The sequence below is a fragment of the Pelobates fuscus genome, chromosome 6 (assembly GCF_036172605.1).
Source record: "Pelobates fuscus isolate aPelFus1 chromosome 6, aPelFus1.pri, whole genome shotgun sequence".
Taxonomy (NCBI): Eukaryota; Metazoa; Chordata; class Amphibia; order Anura; family Pelobatidae; genus Pelobates; species Pelobates fuscus.
Window position 1 is genome coordinate 176,561,147 of NC_086322.1, and position 13,579 is coordinate 176,574,725.

The 13,579-nt window shown below is 36.6% G+C and overlaps 1 protein-coding gene across 1 annotated transcript in view; it reads right to left on the reverse strand.

Annotated features, from left to right (window-relative positions):
• The window catches only part of GATB (glutamyl-tRNA amidotransferase subunit B), an 81,241-nt gene that overhangs the window by 22,461 nt on the left and 45,201 nt on the right, over nucleotides 1-13,579 (reverse strand). Inside the window, exons 8-9 of the mRNA XM_063460098.1 lie at nucleotides 11,225-11,269; nucleotides 9,371-9,563 (exon numbers count right to left, since the gene is read on the reverse strand). Coding sequence (XP_063316168.1) covers nucleotides 9,371-9,563; nucleotides 11,225-11,269 — 238 coding nt within the window. The remainder of the gene's footprint in view (nucleotides 1-9,370; nucleotides 9,564-11,224; nucleotides 11,270-13,579) is intronic.

The following is a 13,579-nucleotide window of genomic DNA, read 5'->3' on the forward strand; positions in this document are numbered from 1 at the left end:
CAAATCAATGACAGAGTCACTACCTTAGAAATTACTCAAAAGTGAAGTGCTTAGGGCACAATGAAAGCACTTGAATATCTGATTATTCGGTTCAATCAGAAATCGGGCTTTTAAGAGTTTGTAAAAAAGCACCAGACTAGTTGAAACAGATTACACATGCACGTATCTCATTACTGTCAATGCAATGGTAGCCCTGTGTGCATTACACTGGTTTATAGCCCAATCAGATAGCATGTTTATCCTCTTCTGTCACTCAGCACAGGTTGTACTGTGAAATAAAGAATGGTTGCAAACTCCCAGAGTGCCTTCCACCCCAGTAGGGATATGTATCACTATACCACCTTGGTCAGCACATGAGATGAAAAATAAAATTGTTACGTGCTACCTAGAACGTTCCCCTGAGCTTAGACAGATATTGGGAAGGCTTTTATAGATATTTAGGGAGTTGTCATTTCAATGTCATGTACCAGCAGTATTCGTATGAAAACAATTATGTATTGTATGTAAATGGGGAACTTTCACTTTAGCTTTATCTGTGAAGAGAAGGCTGGACCATGAGAGTCACATGGATCTATGTGTCAGTCCTTCAAAAATGATTTTACTTCTAACAGTGGTAAGTTCTTTTCAAATAATACAGTGGTAAGTTGCACGTAGATTTGCATAGAGTGAATAGCTTTATTTAATGTTTAATGAATGAAGCTACTCACTGATTAAGGTATGACTGATGTGCATAGGTGATGCCATATGAGAAATATGAAAGTAATTCTTAGAATTAAAAAAAAAAAAAACCTTAAGCTATGAAATATAAATTCACTTTTCCTGAAGGACTGATATAGCTGTAGACTTATTACAAGACAGATATACGTCTGCTGAAAAGCAGTGCTGGTCTCACAGTGTGTGGATAAAATGTGTTTACATCACAAAAAGTTATAAATAATAGTAGAATATAATCCAAGAGTTTGGATAACGAAAGTGTCCAGGGGTCTAGAGGGTATGGTTTCTCTAGAATGTGACTTGAAGCCAAAGAGCTTTGCTTGCCACAGTACCTCCAACATTGCTTGGTAGAAAGAGCATGCATAACATTAGCATGAAGGGAGTCAAATATCAGCAAAATAACATTACATTCTTGCTCCTTATTGATCATAAAATAGTGAAAGAAGCTATAGCCTCCCAGATCTCAGGTCAATTACTAGATTTTTATGGAGAACCCAAGTCCTTCTCCCAAGCAGCAACGTTAGGCAATCACATTTGAGTGGAGTGTGTAGCCAAAGAGCTATATTAAGTCGACATCTGGCCTTTTTGAGTAGGACATTTTGAAAACCAAATGAATGATTTTGGAAGTTTGAATTTGGAAAGGAAACTCACTCTGCAAATTAATAAGACTCCCCAGTAATTTAAACTTGGAGCATAAAGCTGCAAAACTCGCGGGAGGGCTTCTATTGCAGGTTCATGATCAGTGAGAGTAAACTGCAGTATCTAATAATATCAAAATCTAATATGCACCCCAGGGATATCCTGATTGAGCAATATCACATCCAGAACAGTTTCCAGAGACATTGCAAATAAAAGTGGGGATTAGGGGCATCCCTGGTGGGGAGGTGATGTTAGGCAGAAATAAGTAGCTCTTTGGACTGTCATATAAAGCAGAGAGAAAGCAATGACAACTAAGCTAAAAGCAAAAAAGAGTCAAGTCCATGAACATGCCTTATTGGCATCAAGTGATATCTAATTTGGAAGGCGTCTATGTATACATCTCCTCATAATATCGGCTGCGTGACTATTAAAAAAAAAAACTTACTTCGCCGGGATGAATAAGATGTTTTTTAAAAAGGGTTTAACCTATTAGCCAGAACATTTCCCATTAATTTGATGTCCACATTCAACAGGGAAATCGCACAGTAGTGTTTGGGGTACTAAACTGGCTTAGGTATAAGGCAATATATATATATATATATATATATATATATATATATATATATATATATATATATATTTACACACACACACACACACACACACACTACAGTCCAAATGTTTAATTAATATGCCCGGTGCTTGTCCGCCAGAATATACAAAAATAGAAAAATGATCGCACTCCATGGACTAATATGAAGTAAAAGTAAAACTTAGCTTTTATTCAGGTTGTAGGCTTGTAAAAATTTCAACGTTTCAGTTCAAGATTCTGAACTTTATATGTAGTAGAGAAATAGCGGCACTCCTGAGTTTGTAGACAGTTATTCTTTTATTGTCACAATTAGGCAACGTTTTAGTTCCTTCTTTGGAACTTTCATTCATCCACCCGTCCCAACCAGTTAGGCACATAAAACATATATTAGCTGTTAGTATATTTGTGGGAATTTGAGCACCCTTAAAGAGTGCGTTAAAAACAGTAGGAATCAGCGAGAGTAGGATGTGCACAAACACCTTATAATGCAAGGCTGTGCATCTATCTGGGCCGACTCTGCTACACCTTTTTCTGCAGTTGCTGTGATTATTACGTTACAGATTTAATCCTCCCTGTTTTTCTTTCACCTGAAGGACATTTGAAGATTTTTATGCAGTTGACAGATCTCATTTTTTTTTTTTTTTTTGCTGGTAGGATCCAATATCCTGCTGGTTTTTGTTTCTTTAATTCTGACAACACTGTGCATATATTGGACCTAATCACTTTATGTCTATTTAGCACTGTAATCATGCAGTTAGGGAACAGTTTTATGTCTTAATTTTATTATATATTTTATTTATTTCCAATAAATATTTATTTGATATTGTTTTTTATCTGCAAAGGATACACATTGTTTAATGTCCTTTCCGGTTATAAAAATGTTTTGCATTTTGCTCCTAATAAGAAAAAACATCACAATTTGAAATCATGTCATTAAACAAAAAAAAAAAAAAACCAAAAAATTGTAATAATGCTAATTAAGGCAAGAATACTTCTGTTTTCATTGACATATGACGTCTAGAGAATACAAAACTCCCAAGTGTGTGATTGAGATAGGTGGATGCACCCGGTATAATGTTATGTTTATTGTTTCTGAGCTTCTTTTCAACGAACAAGTGACAACAGGTTGCTATAGAAACAGCTAGAGTAAAAGGCTATGTGGATAACATTTCAGGCTACTACAGACAATGATGTGAGAGGCAATAGAAAAATATATAAAAAGACTACAGAAATATTACAGAAAGAAGAAGTTTTCCTAAACGTTGAACCAAGCTGTAACAACTAATCAAACGTTTTAAAGAGTGCAAGTCAGCTGGGTTAACCTGATGGGGGTCAGGGGAACTGTTCTTGCTGGGTTCTCTGCGAAGATGTAGGATTGAGTCAAAAAATTGTAATAATGCTAATTAAGGCAAGAATACTTCTGTTTTCATTGACATATGACGTCTAGAGAATACAAAACTCCCAAGTGTGTGATTGAGATAGGTGGATGCACCCGGTATAATGTTATGTTTATTGTTTCTGAGCTTCTTTTCAACGAACAAGTGACAACAGGTTGCTATAGAAACAGCTAGAGTAAAAGGCTATGTGGATAACATTTCAGGCTACTACAGACAATGATGTGAGAGGCAATAGAAAAATATATAAAAAGACTACAGAAATATTACAGAAAGAAGAAGTTTTCCTAAACGTTGAACCAAGCTGTAACAACTAATCAAACGTTTTAAAGAGTGCAAGTCAGCTGGGTTAACCTGATGGGGGTCAGGGGAACTGTTCTTGCTGGGTTCTCTGCGAAGATGTAGGATTGAGTCAGTTGTAAGAGTCTTTGCCTTAAAATCTATTCTCAGACATAGGTTGAGCCCATGGATTTCCAAAACTACTTAGACTTTACACAAATACTGGAACCAGAATGGACCTGAATTGGCAGTTCTCTGGTAAAAAAAGGCTGTTCCCTCAAGTTTAATCAGGACTAGGGCGTGAACAAATTTATGAAAATCAGATGAGTAGCCAGTTTGTGGTGAAAAAAAAACAAGTTACAATACCTTTCAAGGTACTTGCAGCTATACTCTTGTATAAGCCGCCCTGTAAATATTCTATTACCAGAGGAAGTTTAAAATATTTCCAACAGTACCAACTAGAATCACACTATGTACATATTTTCTGCCAAACTTTAAGGAAGATTTACAGAATAACAGATTCTGAGCCAGGAGTAAGGTCTCAAATACCCAGTCAGAAAACCCTCTAAAATGCTAAATACTTTTGTGGAACTCGCTGACCTATATGCTCACCATGGTTATCGTGCTGTATCAAAACTTTTCTGTTGAGCAATATTGTCAATACACATTTGTTCATACATGTAATTAAGTTTAATCCTTTCTATTAAACTATGTGATACAGGAGTTGTTGCTTGTTTCCAGTTTAGAGCTATGATGTGATGGGATGCCAGCGACTCATGTGTATGCAAGATTCTATTTGGGCAATGAGCATTTTCTGCAGTCATGAATAAAATGTACCTAGAGGGTTCAAATGGCATTTTAAGAAAATGTTTAATTCTTTTTGAATTATCAATGAATCTCACTAGAAGAAAGTCCTTCCGCAGGAGTATATTGGCTGTGGACATCTCCACCAAAGTGACATGCCAAGTCTTATACGTTTTCACAGAAGCTACAAGAATCCCTGGGGATGATTACTGACAAATCTTTACAATCATCAGTGGAAACAAACAAAATTAAGGAACTAAGTGGATGCTCTGACAGTTTGTCACTTGCATTTGATCTGCCTGACACTGCATCTGGATCCTTGCTCCTGAAAAAGCACACAAGGAGTTGGATATTTAATGAACAAGCCCTGAGAGGCTATCTCAGGGAGAATTCAATGCTGGATAAATCTATCAAGGGATAAATCTTTAGATGAAGACTCCACACCTTCCACACACCAGTAGATCTTTAACATCACCAGGGTAACTAGTAATATAAGAGTAATCTATTTACCAGCACATGTTTACTGTGCAGAAACATTTACTGTGATGCACTGAAGACAATCTTTTTCATGCCCAGCAACATGGACATTTTATAATGAATATAAGACTCAAATACAGAATTACAAATATATGAAGCAGGAAACTTGATTGCACTCTCAGGATGGGTATACAATATTACATAGAGTTTTAAAGATCCAGCTCATAAATCATTGCATTTGCCGTGCATATACTGTAATGCTAAAACATTTATCAGCTTTAACTATAAAAATCTATTGAGTCGATTTCTAATTTACAAAGACCTCAGTCATAGATCACATTTATAATATTGACTTCCTGACAAAAAAGATTTTGTTTTAAATAGGTTTGAGTCAAATGCACTGGGGTTTGATTCAACACATCATTTTGCAAATATTACCTTCCATCAAGGGTCATAGGATAAAATAAAACAAGTAAAATGAAAGAAACAGATACAAGTAAACAAACCTCTTAAGTCAGTCCTACAAAATCCAGTGTCACTCATTTGAAAGTATATGGCCTATTAAAGTAAACATATCTAACAAAATAGATGATGGAGTGCTACATAGAAGTGAGTTATGTCTATCACATATGATGCCAAGATACAGTCACGATATATGTAAGGGACACCAAACACACAGACCCTAAACACAGATCACTATAATCCATATTACCGGACCTTAGAGTGGATAGGCTTAACGCAAGAATGCTCAGATATATAGCCATGGTCAAGGGTAGGAGAAAATAGCACAAATGTTATACAAGCCAAAATTCAGGGATACAGAGAACAGAAAAAAATGCAATCAAGCCAAGGTCAGTACAGGAAATCAGAAAATATCATAAAAACACTACTGGGCTAAACAAGGACCACAAGAGGGGGAATGGGACATGGGAATCCTCACGTCATAGGAGAGCACCAGAAGACGCAAAACCAGCAATTCGATTTCATGTAATTTGTGTGTGCCGAATATGCAAATGCATATATAATAAAACACACGAGCAGCGTGACACATTCGAATTATTGAAGGAGCGCCAAAAAGGAGCCCTAAAAGTGTTAAGTATGACAGGTACATAGACAGTAAATTGTGATACTGATGCACTCTAACAGGCTCTTGAGTGTATCATTTATATTGCATTTGAATGCTGCTAATGGCATAGTGGTTATTTTTATCTTTCAATTCTTGCACTGTATGTTGAATAGTGTTATTTCTTCTTAGACAAAACTATTTTTTGCGATTGCATGTTCTCATGTACTGGCAACATAGGTTCCTAATTGTTCACATGTTAACACATCCAGGCCTTGTAGTTCCATTTGTAACAAAACCTGCTTTAAAAAGCAAATTTAAATTTAGTGGTTATTAAAAAATCTGTATGTTCATGTCAAGCACAATGCTTTAACACACAATACATTTTATGTTCCCAATGTAACAAAATTATTCAATTTGTAAGAGTACTACACTCTGGATTTTTTTAAAATGTTTCTAAGAATTTTAAATTTTTCTAAATAAAACAAAAAACAAGCCAATCTTTTTTTCCCTCCAAGACTTCAAAATTTCCAGAAATGTTACATTGCTAGCATTGACTGGCAAAAAGAGGATACCGTATATACTCGAGTATAAGCCGAGTTTTTCAGCACATTTTTTGTGCTGAAAAACCCCAACTCGGCTTATACTCGAGTCAATTGTCTGTATTATGGCAATTTGCATTGCCATAATACAGACTGGGGGCTGTGGGGGATGCAGAGAGATGTTACTTACCTTTCCTGCAGCTCCTGTCAGCTCTCTCCTCCTCCGCCGGTCCGTTCAGCTCTTCTGTCAGCTCACAGTGTAAATCTCGCGAGAGCCGCGGCTCTCGCGAGATTTACACTGGGAGCTGACCAAGGTGCTGAACGGACCGGCGGAGGAGGAGAGAGCTGACAGGAGCTGCAGGAAAGGTAAGTAACATCTCTCTGCAGCCCCCACAGCCCCCTCCTACACAGTGCCCATCCACTGGACCACCAGGGAAGGAGAGCCCCCCTCCCTGGCCAGCTAGCAAGCAGGGAGGGGGGACGAAAAAATGTATATATATTAATAATAATAAAAAAAAAAAATAATAATAAAATAAAAATAATAATAAAATAAAATAAAAAAATGTAATGAAACAAAAAAAAATATTAAAATAATAATTAAAAAATAAAAATGCCCACCCCCCACCAAGGCTCTGCATCACACTCTGCATTACACACACACATACACACACTGCATTCATGCACACACACTGCATTCATACACACACACTGCATTCATACACACACACTGCACTCATACACACACATACACTGCATTCATACACACACACTGCATTCATACACACACATACACTGCATTCATACACACACATACACTGCACTCATACACACACACTGCACTCATACACACACACTGCACTCATACACACAGCATTCTCAAACACACACACTGCACTCATACACACACACACTGCACTCATACACAGCATTCTCATACACACACACTGCACTCATACACACACTGCACTCATACACACAGCATTATCATACACACACACTGCACTCATATACACACACTGCACTCATATACACACTGCACTCATACACACACACTGCACTCATATACACACACACTGCATTCTCATACACACACTGCATTCTCATACACACACTGCATTCTCATACACACACACTGCATTCTCATACACACACACACTGCATTCTCATACACACACTGCATTCTCATACACACACTGCATTCATTATATACACACACTGTAAATAAATATTCAATTAATATAATTTTTTAAGGGTCTAATTTTATTTAGAAATTTACCAGCAGCTGCTGCATTTCCCACCCTAGTCTTATACTCGAGTCAATAAGTTTTCCCAGTTTTTTGGGGTAAAATTAGGGGCCTCGGCTTATATTCGGGTCGGCTTATACTCGAGTATATACGGTAATATACTGAGTGGAATACACTAAAAGTGTACATGTGGACCACAGAGTATACAAATCTGAACCAATGCTTGGCATTTTATGTAACCTATTTTATCTCTCCAACTGCTCATACACTGCATGGGCAAAAAAAAATAAAAAAAATCACCACCAAAAAGAAAGGTCACACACTCTAATATTTTGTTGCATCGCCTTTAGCTTTGATTACGGCAGGCATTCGCAGTGGCATTGTTTCGATAAGCTTCTGCAATGTCACAAGATTTATTTTCGTCCAGTTTTGCATTCATTTTTCACCAAGATCTTGTATTGATGATGGGAGAGTCGGACCACTGCGCAAAGCCTTCTTCAGCACTACCCAAAGATTTCCAATCAGGTTAAGGTCTGGACTCTGTGGTGGCCAATCCATGTGTGAAAATTATGTCTCATGCTCCCTGAACCCCTCTTTCACAATTTGAGCCCGATGAATCTTGGCTTTGTCATCAGGGAAGAAAAATCCATTAATGGAATAATCTGGTCATTCAGTATATTCAGGTAGTCAGCTGACCTAATTATTTGGGCACATAATGTTGCTGAACCTAGACTTGGCCAACTGCAGCAAGCCCAGATCATAGCACTGCCCCCACAGGTTTGTACAGTAGGCACTAGGCATGATGGGTGCATCACTTCATCTGCCTCTCTTCTTACCCTGATGCACCCATTACTCTTGAACAAGGTAAATCCCCATTATCCTTCCAGTTTTTAATAATGCGTTGGACAGTTCCCAATTTTAGTAGTTTCTGCAATCTCCTTAAATGTTTTCTCTGCTTGATGCATGCCAATGATTTCACCCTTCTCAAACAGACTAACAACTTTTCCACGACCAGGGGAAGTGTCTTTCGACATGGTTGTTTAAGAAATGAGAAGCTACTCATTGCATCAGTTAGGGTTAAATAACTTGTTGCCAGATGAAAGATAATCACCCATGCAGTAACTATCCAATAGGAGGCTCTTACCTATTTGCTAAGTTAAATCCAGGTGGCGACTTTTTTTTTGGCCAGGCATTGTATTTGGACACCCGTAGCCAGGTGAACCCAAAGTCTATCAGTGCACGACAGTCCCTTCTGGAGTTTTGGACTAATTAACCATGACCACTTTAATGTAAGCAGCTTACAATTTAAATTTGAAAAGGACATACAGGGTTTCTATAACGTGGGCTGAGAGACAAATCTGTATTTTTAGAAAAGGTATCTGGTAGGCACCACTGATCATTTCACACATTCTAGTTTAACCAACATAAAATTATAGCTCTAAAATCTTTAAATGCTTCCTCTTAACAGCAAGATGCATTATATTCACTAAATGCACTGAGCAACTTACTGGCTTTATAACCATCATGAGCGTGTGTGATTTTAGTTTTTGTAAGTAATCATCTCTACTTTAAATTTAGCTTTAAAAAAAAAACAAAAAAACACAACAGTTCTTTATAATTACCACCAAAATATAACTCTGCTCCGGTAAAATGCCATATTGTTCAACAAGCCTTTCACGGGTGATACTTGGAAGTTCTGGTAGCCTTTCCTTAATCAAATCAATATTCACCACTTGCTCTGGATCCATATTAGCAGGGGGCAATGATTTTGAGTCGTATAGTATCAGAGGCGGGAGATTTGGTTCAGGCATAAATCTTATAGAAACATGAAATAAGCATTAAATGAGTAACATACCATATAATTATATACGTACATACACACACACACAACAAACCCCTCCCCACCCCCTAACCATGTGTACACGTTCAGGACAGTCCCTGTTTTTGAGTAGTAAGAAAGAAAAAAAAAAAAGAACATGTTACCAGTCCTTAAAAAGTAACAGAATCACAGTAAACAAGCCAAAGTCAAGAGAAACCAGAGATCAGATAAACAAGAACACAAAGCAATCAAGAATGTCATAAATCAGAGTAGTCAATAGAAAACAGGGCCAGTGTTTCCTAAGTATTTTTTCTTCTTCAAATCTATACATTTGTTACCAAATCTGCTAGCACAATGAACAGATTATTTTTTTTGCGCTTTTAAAAATGCCTTTATTGCACCTGGCATTACCCATTAAATTCACAAAAAGGCCTATATTTAAGCAGATCGTAAATACATTTAGAAATGTATTTATGCGTTACATAACACATGGTCAAAACATATTGAGTCATGATAATTTATAATTTGCTCTATTATCTATTTATTTTAATATATTTTATAGTTGTTAAAAATGTAGGGGTGTGTTATAGCACAGGCCACCACTTAAGTCATAAGATATAATAAATAAGCTATATGGTCATATAAATAATATGTAACAATAGATAAGTTTAAAGCAAAAAGCACACTGCTGTGCAAACAGATCCTTTATAATGTTTCATCAACAAGTTTAAGAGCGCTCAGTCAATAGATCAAAATATACATCACTGGACATTAAGGTTTATAGTACAGAATGCAAAGGAAGGTTATCTGCTCCTTGGAGGTTTTTGATATATTTCTGGTCCTTGTCTGTTGGCTTTAAAGAGACACTATAGGCCCCCATTAAGATCTCAGCCAAGGAAGCAGGACTGACTGCAGAGAAATCACAGCAGAAAGGGTAGGGCAAACCCCAAATATTAAGCAAGTCACTATATCTTTAGGTAGACTTGTTTGGATTCATAACACTATAGTGTTCTTTTAATTACATTTTATTAGCATTTATTACAATAAAATGTTAGGTTCATATAGATATGTGTGTTCTGTCTCTAATACATCCCTTTTATAAAAAAAAAAAAAAATGTTTTCCCTCCTTTTAAATATGATATATATATATATATATATACATATATATATACACACACACATATACATATATATATATATATATATATATATATATTTAAAAAAATATATATATAATTTTAGTGCACCAAAATACTAGTTTGGAAGTCAGAAGTACAAATTATTTTGTTGTTACTATTTGTTTCAAATACAATAATATGCAAACATTTAAAATATTAGCAGGAAAAGATGTATAAAAATGGTAAGATGGTGGTGTTAAAGTGCAAAATTTACAGTTATGGAATTAAAAATAGTTACAATATAATTACATAGTAGAATAAAGCCATAAATTCACAACTATCTCAATTTTATACGTGTTTACGATAGTGAAAATATTGCACATTTAAAAAACAACTAAAAAACACCGAATTCAACCAGAATCCTGGTTTTCATTCTGTAAAATTTAGTTCCAATGACAGCAGCTTGATCATAAAAGTACACACCACAGAGGGTGAAGACTTCTCTAAAATATTAAACAGAGGTAAAAATAAACACCAACCGGTAATCTTGCTTTCCTTCTTTATCTCTCATAGGTATGGTAGACCTATAAAATGAGAAATGCCCCAAATACAGTTAACACACTCTACGGTAAAACATTAAAAATGAATTAATCTGTCACATAATTTTTGGCATGATTTTAATCATTTCTGCTGACATCATATCAAATATATTCCTTACAGTATTCATGCATGCTACGACCCAATATGTAAAAAAAAAAAAAAAAAAAAAAAAAAAACACATTTAACCCCTTAAGGATACAGCTTCAGTTTGGTTGTTTTGTACTTAAAAGTACAGGTATAGGCACCCAGACCACTTCATCTCATTGTATTGGTCTGGGTGCAGTGTCTCTGTCCCACCCTAGCCATGCAATGTAAAACATTGCAGTTTTAGAGACCAGACAGCCACTAGAGGCGATTTCTTCAGTTTGACTCTGTGAAACAAGGCTGAATGTCCTCATGCTTTGCATTTGGACACCTAGCGTCATACATATCCAAGCATAGGAAAGCATTGATTCTATACTCTTATATGGGGAAGGTTTAATGCGACTGCGACGGACAGGAATTAGGTAAGTGAATAAGTATGTCAGCCTCAAGTGCCAACTGTAGTAATTGTGATGAAGTCAATTAATTAAATGATTTGAGAAAGGGCTCTGCAAGGACTTTATTTTTGTAACGCGTGTTCAACCATATTTTCCATCTTTCTCATTTATTGCACCAACACATTATATACATTTTTTTTTTTTATTCTTTAATAGGAATACTATAGTGTTAGGAATACAAATCTGTATTTCTTACACTATAGTTCTCTCTGCCTACCTCCACCCTTGGAGCCCTTCTCCCTGACCAATAAATGGATAGAAATCATTTATTTACTCACCTGATTCCATTGCTGGTGTCCCTAAACAAACACTTAGTCGGTGCTACACCACCTCTGATGTCATCTTGCCGCCATGACCGCATTAGGCCCTCCCCATACGAAAGCACTGAATTAATGCTTTTCTACAGGGTTTTCATGGATGCTGATGTCCTCATGCAGAGCGTGAGGACCTCCAGCATCAGTTAGGTGACCTAAAGTCCAGTACAGTCTATGGGATACCTTCCAGTACCTGTCCTAGCTCAGCATATTTTAATCTGCCCCATTCTGCTGAATTAGAGTTACATATAATATAATAATGCCTTTTGTTAGTTTCCTTTAGGCATATCTTTTTTCATAAAAGGTGGTCTTTTTTTTTTTTATCTCATTTTTTATTGAGTTTTACAGAGCAGTGCACAGTGCATTCAAGTTCACATATAGATTGCTTACAATATAGAAATTGACATGGTTACATTTGGTGTTGTTCGTTGCACCTGGGGTACACCCCATTCATTGTATACCGCTTTTATGGGTTCCAAACAAGCAATTTACAATTACATATCATATAATACATATCTTGTTAATACAGGGATTCACAGACATTTGCACTTATACCATAGGTATATGGGTTTGTGCATATGGGTTACTATATGTAGCTCTACCTATGATAGCTGTATGTTCATTGCGAGATTTCAATTCTATATGCCTGAAAATCTGGAGTTACTTGTGGTATCTGAGACCCCAACATCTTTTATCATTAAATTAGGACATAGGATGAGTAACCCTACACCTGTGCAACACAATGATGAGAATATTGTGTGTTTTTTGTTATCTTGTAAAGGGAGGAAAATCAAAAGAGAGAAATACAAAACAAAAAATAAACCTAAGACCGTAGGGCTTTGTAGTAAACTAAGTGGCTTTAGGTAGATATAACAGTAGGTACAGGTACTTGGCTATATCTAGTGACTTAGGGTTCCGTATTGTAGGTGCCAATGGATTTAACTTGTATGCGATTAACTCTCCAGCTTGCCCACCTCTTAGTGTGATCCTCTTCTTTACCTTTCAATCTACAGGCCATTTGTTCGTACTCGGAGGTGGATTCCACTCTAATCCACACCTCTAAGAAAGATGGGGCATTTATAGCCTTCCAATGGCTTGCTATGCTAGTTTTTGCTGCCAATAGGAGGTGTATGGCAACAAACCGTTGTTCTGTCGATAGAATTTCTAGGGATAAATGAAGGAGATAACATTCTGGTTTAAATGTTACTTTCTGTGGCATTGTCAGGGAGATAGCTCTCTCCATCTGTTGCCAAAATGTCAACAGCCTGGGACATTCCCAAAAGACGTGCTGTAAAGTGCCAATGCGGAGTCCGCACCTCCAGCACAATGATGAGACACACAATGATGAGACACCTTGATACTAATGTCATTGTCATTAGCCTGGCCGGAACCAAGTACCACCTCATTAGTATCTTACAATATGCCTCCCAGTGGTAAAGGC